Source organism: Hyposmocoma kahamanoa, unplaced genomic scaffold (genome assembly GCF_003589595.1).
Source record: "Hyposmocoma kahamanoa isolate Upper Pololo Valley unplaced genomic scaffold, ASM358959v1 79, whole genome shotgun sequence".
Lineage (NCBI taxonomy): Eukaryota > Metazoa > Arthropoda > Insecta > Lepidoptera > Cosmopterigidae > Hyposmocoma > Hyposmocoma kahamanoa.
In genome coordinates this window covers 3,212,410-3,219,426 of record NW_020653993.1, presented here as the reverse complement: position 1 = coordinate 3,219,426, position 7,017 = coordinate 3,212,410, and the positions used below count along the sequence as shown (strand labels likewise).

At 36.3% G+C, this 7,017-nt stretch overlaps 1 protein-coding gene across 1 annotated transcript in view; it reads left to right on the top strand.

Annotated features, from left to right (window-relative positions):
* Nucleotides 1–7,017, top strand: part of LOC113233519 (ryanodine receptor) — a 275,950-nt gene that overhangs the window by 96,975 nt on the left and 171,958 nt on the right. Inside the window, exons 5-10 of the mRNA XM_026468642.1 lie at nucleotides 504–547; nucleotides 1,270–1,339; nucleotides 1,892–2,091; nucleotides 2,644–2,826; nucleotides 3,950–4,121; nucleotides 6,166–6,335. Coding sequence (XP_026324427.1) covers nucleotides 504–547; nucleotides 1,270–1,339; nucleotides 1,892–2,091; nucleotides 2,644–2,826; nucleotides 3,950–4,121; nucleotides 6,166–6,335 — 839 coding nt within the window. The remainder of the gene's footprint in view (nucleotides 1–503; nucleotides 548–1,269; nucleotides 1,340–1,891; nucleotides 2,092–2,643; nucleotides 2,827–3,949; nucleotides 4,122–6,165; nucleotides 6,336–7,017) is intronic.

Sequence of the window (7,017 nt, the reverse complement as noted above, 5' to 3'; positions counted from 1 at the left end):
AATTATACTGTAAGTAACACACACACATTACATTTTCGTATATTTTGAGATAAAAATAAAATTAATATTTATCCTTAGAAAAAAAAAAATTCTCCGAAACCATCAACTTTTCAAGAAATTATACAAGAATAAAAGTTGTTAGGAATGTTATCATTTATCACATAAAAAATTTGCTCGATGCTCCACAAGTTTTTCCTATGTCCAAGAATTATCAATTTGGGCCCACTGTGCGCCGTCCTGTAGTCGAAAGCCGCGTTTGATAAAAATGGGCATGTGTTATTGATTTGTTTTATTTTTTGTAAAATAACTAGTTTGCTATAATTATTAAATACAAAGACCAAACAGAAAGAAAAATCCTTCGACCCGACACGAATCTGCGACCATATGATGCCGTCCCCATTGCTTTACCAACTAAGCTACAGGTCGAGTTTACTAAGGCGACTAATTTCTTCTGTCTCTTGTTGTGCTTGTTATACATAAAGCTTTTACATGTTCATAAAAAGCGACGTCAACGTCAGTTTGTGGTAACTGGAAGGTTCCCGGCTGAGTAAGAAGGTTTAAACAGTATCTCACAGATGTCGCTACGATAGCGAAAACCGAAAATTCGTTGCAAAGATTAGTAACAGACACTTAGAAAAAATTCGTCGACTAAAGTTATAATTATGTAAATGTGAAATTTTATAAATCTCCTATTTAAGCATAAAAAAGTGATCGCCTAATTTAGTTCGTAGAATCGTTATATCACTCTCCTGAAAATTTGTAATTTAGCAGATGAGACCTTATTACTTATAACCATCTTATTTAACGCGAAATTTAGCCCTCGCGAAATTTAGCCCTTGTGCATTGACTTACAATTATATGGACGTCGGGTCCGCGCTAAAAAGTGTCCGCACTTGTAAGGCGCTAAAATCGTATACAGAGCGCCACACTCCGCTTTAGTCTTCATTTGTTCGACTGACAGCGCGATACTGCGATGACATTACAATTTAAATTTCGAATAGGTTGACTTGGGACATTTTTTTCGTGGTTTTTGTATTAGACCCGTCGTCCATTTATTTGTAAGTCAATGCCCTTGTGCCTTGTTTTTTAACCGACTTCAAAAAAGGGAGGAAGTTCTCAATTCGACTGTATGTTTATTTTTTTTTTGTATGTATGTTACGCTATAACTCCGGTATTTGTCAACCGATTTTCATGATTCTTTTTTTGTTGGCAAGAGGGTACCTCCATAGTGGTCCCATTTCATTTTTAAATGTTAAAATTTCTCAACAGATCCGAGGGTGAGAAAGTGCGTGTTGGTGACGATCTGATTCTTGTATCAGTCGCTACTGAACGATACTTGGTAAGTTTTATACATTTATGTTGATAATATTGTCGCATGTAAATCCAGCCGATAATTATAACCATAATTATACCGATAGACCGATATTTCTTTTTGTTATACACTTGTGGATACAAACCATTATTGGTATTTTAGGATTAAAGGTATAAGGACATTTTAAGGGCATATACATACACAGTACATTTTAATTTTGTCAACATTTTGCATCTTTCCAAAACTTCACCGGGCGACTCGATTGTCGATTGTTTCTTTTTACTCTGTATACGCAGTAAAGAGACTGCGACCTAGACAATTTTCGCTTGATCCAATGATCAATTTGGTCGTTCTAAATCCACCAGAAAAACTAGTTATTTATGACTACATACATTTTATCGAGTTCTTAGGTTTTCGCGATTGTTACACATAAAAATATAACTAGTTTTCCGGATTTAAATCAACCGTGAGCATGGGACCAGTAAAGGACCCGAAACGTCGGTTTGTTTGAAAAAACAAATATACGCGATTTAAATCCGGAAAAATAGTATCATTTCCTATACATAAATCTTTTTACAGCATACTACGAAAGAAAACGAAGTCTCAATTGTGAATGCCTCATTCCACGTTACACATTGGTCCGTGCAGCCTTATGGCACTGGCATATCGAGGATGAAGTACGTGGGCTACGTGTTCGGAGGCGATGTGCTAAGATTCTTCCACGGAGGTGACGAATGTCTCACTATACCTAGTACTTGGACCAAAGAAGGGGGGCAAAAGTAAGTGATTATATTTTAATATTGTTATAATTTTTGGTTGTTTTAATTAATTAGCTGTTTACAGTGTTGCTTACAGGACTACATTACGAACATTTAGTAGCAGTAGAGCTCCTTGTGAAAGCGTTCGTCCAGTGTACTGCCACCTTAGATATTTCTGCCGGCAACCACGAAAATATATTCATTGTGTCTTTTTTAAGAAATTTGACCAACTTCGACTGTCCCGATTTTTTCGTCCCATACAATGAAATTATCCCGTCATGAAACTGAGGCGATCAGCACTAAATAAATTTCCATCAATTTTATTCATGTTTATGAACAACTCACGCTTGACCAAAAATTGACTATACCAAATTGCTTTCACTAAAAAAGACTTAATGGTTCCTATGACAGCTTCCTTGTATCTTCTATAGTTTCGGATTTCCTCATACTGTCTCATTTACAAAAAACTCCTATGTCTAATATATTTTCGTGGTTGCCACCCTGAGGACCATTAACATACACCTTATTACACAGTTTTATTTCAAATATAAATGTTACATTTTTATCTTTTAGTATTGTGGTCTACGAGGGCGGTTCTGTGATGTCCCAAGCGCGCTCTCTGTGGCGTTTGGAACTGGCACGAACCAAGTGGGCAGGTGGCTTTATCAACTGGTACCACCCTATGCGCATTCGACATATCACGACTGGTCGTTACTTGGGTGTTAACGACCAGAATGAGCTGTATTTGGTCAGCAGGTTAGTTAATAATAATAATAACTTACACACTCAACATAGTAAAATAACATAGCATAGTTGATTAATGGATTACCAGATAAGCATGCAGAATTCGAGGTCTCTTCTCGATTGTTATAGCTCCTAATGAGAAAATTCGTTTACCTGTTTCTGCCGCTTCAAATCTTCGATTTTGAAGTAAGGGTGCTGGTGAAATTACAGACACATTGGGCTTGGAAACTTATGTCTCAGGATGACGGGCGCAGTGGCAATGCCCCTTCAAATCTTTGTGATTTAAAGCTCTGAATGACAGTGCAACTGTCATGGACAGGCGTATCATTTACCACAGTCGCGCGACTTGTTCGTCCCGTCACTAGGTATCATAAAAAAATTACAAATAAATAGACTAATATATCAGTGGTTCTTTACTTAGTTTGACACGAAAAGTTGCAGAAGTCATTTGACATGGTTTCCTTATTCACCCCCGGCTTGAAATATCCCTCCCCGTGTGTGTCTGTTGCCTTATTTGTCGAATAAAATGGCCAATGTGATTGCCCAAGCAATAATAAAAAATCTTCGGGTGAAACAATTATATTATTGTTAACAAAATAAAGACAATAATTATTATAAATATAAATAATTTAGATACCTCCACTACGCTATGAATGAACACTACGGTAACACACAACACTATGGTTCACAAAATTCAAGGACTATGATTTTAGTAAATAAAATAAAGTTGTTTACATTAAATACAGGAAATGATAAAAAACTTAAATTCGCGTGGTGTTCATAGGAGGCATCGATTTGAGCCTTTTGAGGTTCCCCGCTGCTCTTGTGTACTACTTATAGATATTACCCGTATTATATTTCTTTGACAAAAGCTAAACTTTTTAACTGCCTTCGTGGCCGAACGGTTACCATGCCGGACTGCCACGCAGAGGTCCCAGGTTCGATTTTCGGGCCAAGAGAAATAAATGTAGTAACGATTTCGATAACCGAAATAAATAACGTACACACACTCAACATAGCCTAAGTAGGTAGTAAAACAGGTATTTCAATAATTTTTGTTACACAATTAGAATTAATTAAGCTTCTTTTATCTTTGCCCTTGTATCCATCTGAAAAGTATATTTCATTTATACAGAGAGAACGCAACAACAGCTTCCTGCGCTTTCTGTCTCCGTCAAGAAAAGGACGATCAAAAAGTGGTCCTCGAAGACAAAGACCTGGAAGTGATCGGCGCGCCTATCATCAAGTACGGTGACTCCACTGTCATTGTGCAGCATTCCGAGACTGGGTTATGGTTGTCTTATAAGGTAATTCTTAATTAAGTAGATCACTTCCCTAGCCAATTCTTACAATAGAAACATTTACTTCATAATATCACAGTTGAGTTCGTATATTTAATCACATAACCACATATAAATAAGTTATCGTAACGGCTCAGCCCTACAGTGTACGCGATAAAAAAAAATATACGAAAAATTTCAGACGTCGAAACAGCTAGATTTGTTTACTTCAGCTACTTTCACATTTTAATGACATACGGCATTTTACTTTGGGGCAATGCCACCGATACTAATAAAATCTTTGTCCTGCAGAAATGTGCGGTTAGGGCAATTTACAATCTGGGCCCCAGAGTGTCTATGAGAGATAAGTTTAAAGAGATTAACATTCTTACACTAACATAACAGTACATTTATGAAAATGTTATTTATGTTAAGAAAAATAAGATCGAACACTCAGAAAAAATTCCTTCGATCCGGCCGGATTCGAACCGACGGCTTCTAGTTTGCCGTGAACGCCATACCAACTAAGCCACGGAACGAACCAGCGGACCTCACGAATTTTTCTATGTGCTATCGTCGTGTCTTTGTATTTGGTTTTTCAACGACTTTTTAGTAGTAACGCCAACTATGAGAAATCTATGAAAGGTTTATCAGCCAGTTAGTACCTTTACAGTTACCAGTCCTGGCGAAAGATGTCGCTATTCACTGTATTGTAAATTTTTATTGAATTGATATTCAATTTGAAATTACTCCACTAGTTTGTTATAATTATTAATACAAAGGTCGAACACTCAGAAAAAATTCCTTCGATCCGGCCGGATTCGAACCGACGTCTTCTAGCTTACCGTGTCAGACGCTATACCAACTAAGCCGGACCGAAGGAATTTTTTCTGAGTGTTCGATCTTTGTATTAATAATTATAACAAACTAATGGAGTAATGTCACAAAAAATAATTGAATATCAATTGAATAAATATTTAAAATATACTTTTTTATAAAAAATATTGATAGACATAACATTAATACGAGGAATGAAAATAAACTAGCTGTTCTTGATAGTAGTCTTCATAAAGTCACAAATTCATTTAAGGGGTTATGTATACGCTTCTAAAACAAGATTCCAGTTGATATACAAAATTTGCTATTCACGAGGTTTAAAACTATAGTGAAACAAAAACTTTATACTGAAGGTTATTTAATATACAACTGCTGCGTACTTGGATGACAAAAATCCGTGGTAGTACCCGTTTAGCTCTAAGATGTTTAAATCAAATATTGTAATGATAAATGTATTCAAATGTATATTTACAAAGAGTAACAACCCTTAGAGTTTCTTGCTCATTCTTCTCAGAGGAATCTGCTAGACTGAATTCAGTATGACGATTTTAAGTGTAATTTGCTTACCTCGCACTAGGGAAACCCTGTGTTGCGGGTGGCGTGGCCACACACATAGACCACCTCAAAGTACACCCAAATTCACGAGAGAAATAAATGTGGGCCATACAAATATTTTATTACACAAATAGTTGCGATTTAAAGCTCAGAATGGCACGGTAACTGCTATGAACAGGCGAGCCTTTTAACACCAGGCGTACAGCTTTTTTGGTCACTTGGTATCATAAATATATGGGTTATCTAACAAGAACAAACGTCAGTATCTGAAAAGGTTGATGAAAAATCGTGTAGAAGCTCCCATACGTTTTGCTCGAATACGTATAGTAATATATATATAGTATGGAACACCTGTTAATTTCTTAGAATTTTGAAGTGCAGAAGTAAAGATTTATATTGGTCATAAAATAACCTTATGATTTTACACAAAAAAGAAATCGTCTTTTCACTCAGCCAGGGAAAGGAACACGCTGCCTACATCTAAAATTTTCTGTGTTTGTAACCCCAACATCTTCAAAAATCGGGTCAACTCATCTCCTGGGCAAAGGTGCTCCATCATGATTTCACAGTTTCGTTAGTGCTCTCTTTAATAAAGTGTTCGAGTTGATAGGGAAAAATCATCCCCTATAATATCGTAAAAAAAAATGTAACCTTCATCAAAGTTCTTTCTTCTTTTCAGTCATACGAGACAAAAAAGAAAGGCGTAGGCAAAGTGGAGGAGAAGCAAGCGATCCTCCACGAAGAAGGCAAGATGGACGACGGGCTGGACTTCTCCAGGTCTCAAGAAGAGGAGTCCAGGACTGCCAGGGTCATTAGGAAGTGTTCTTCGTTGTTCACCAAGTTTATCAAGTAAGTATTTATAGATTTTAAAAATGTACTAAGATGACCTTGAAACTGAGGTCAATATTTTTATTGATGCTTAATTTGTTTATTATCATTTGTTACGCCAAATGCTCACGAAATAAAACCGTTATAGTACATTGTGTATTAAGGGCGAAAAATAAGAAATTACTAAAGAGAGTTTGTTAGAAGCCCGAAGCCGACGGCAGGGGGCTTTAATGACTCGACGTTTGTAATGTTTACCGCCTGTGCTACATACAATGTTTTTCATCACATTTGCGAGGAACTTGGTACTTGGTACTTGGTGCAACGGGCTGGTATCCGCAACTCGACGACAAAGCGCCTATTTTGCGTGGAAATAGATACAACGATAATTTATTTCTTGTGTGAATAAATGTCGCTTTACAACACAACTTTTACGGATTTTGCAAATGGCGGGTTTTTGTTTTTTTCTGAAACAAATGCTAGCTATTCTTCCATAGATAATACAACTCGAACTATAGTATAGTCCGTTCCAATCCATTTTGAACAAAAAATAAACAAACCTGTTTGGTTAAAATTCTAAAACTCGATAAATCGAATAAGTAACACTTTCACGTATATTTCGAAGATTTCGACTTGATATATCATCACTTTTTCCTACAATATTCATTTGAATAGCATCGTAAAATCGTATTTGAAAAATGGTAGG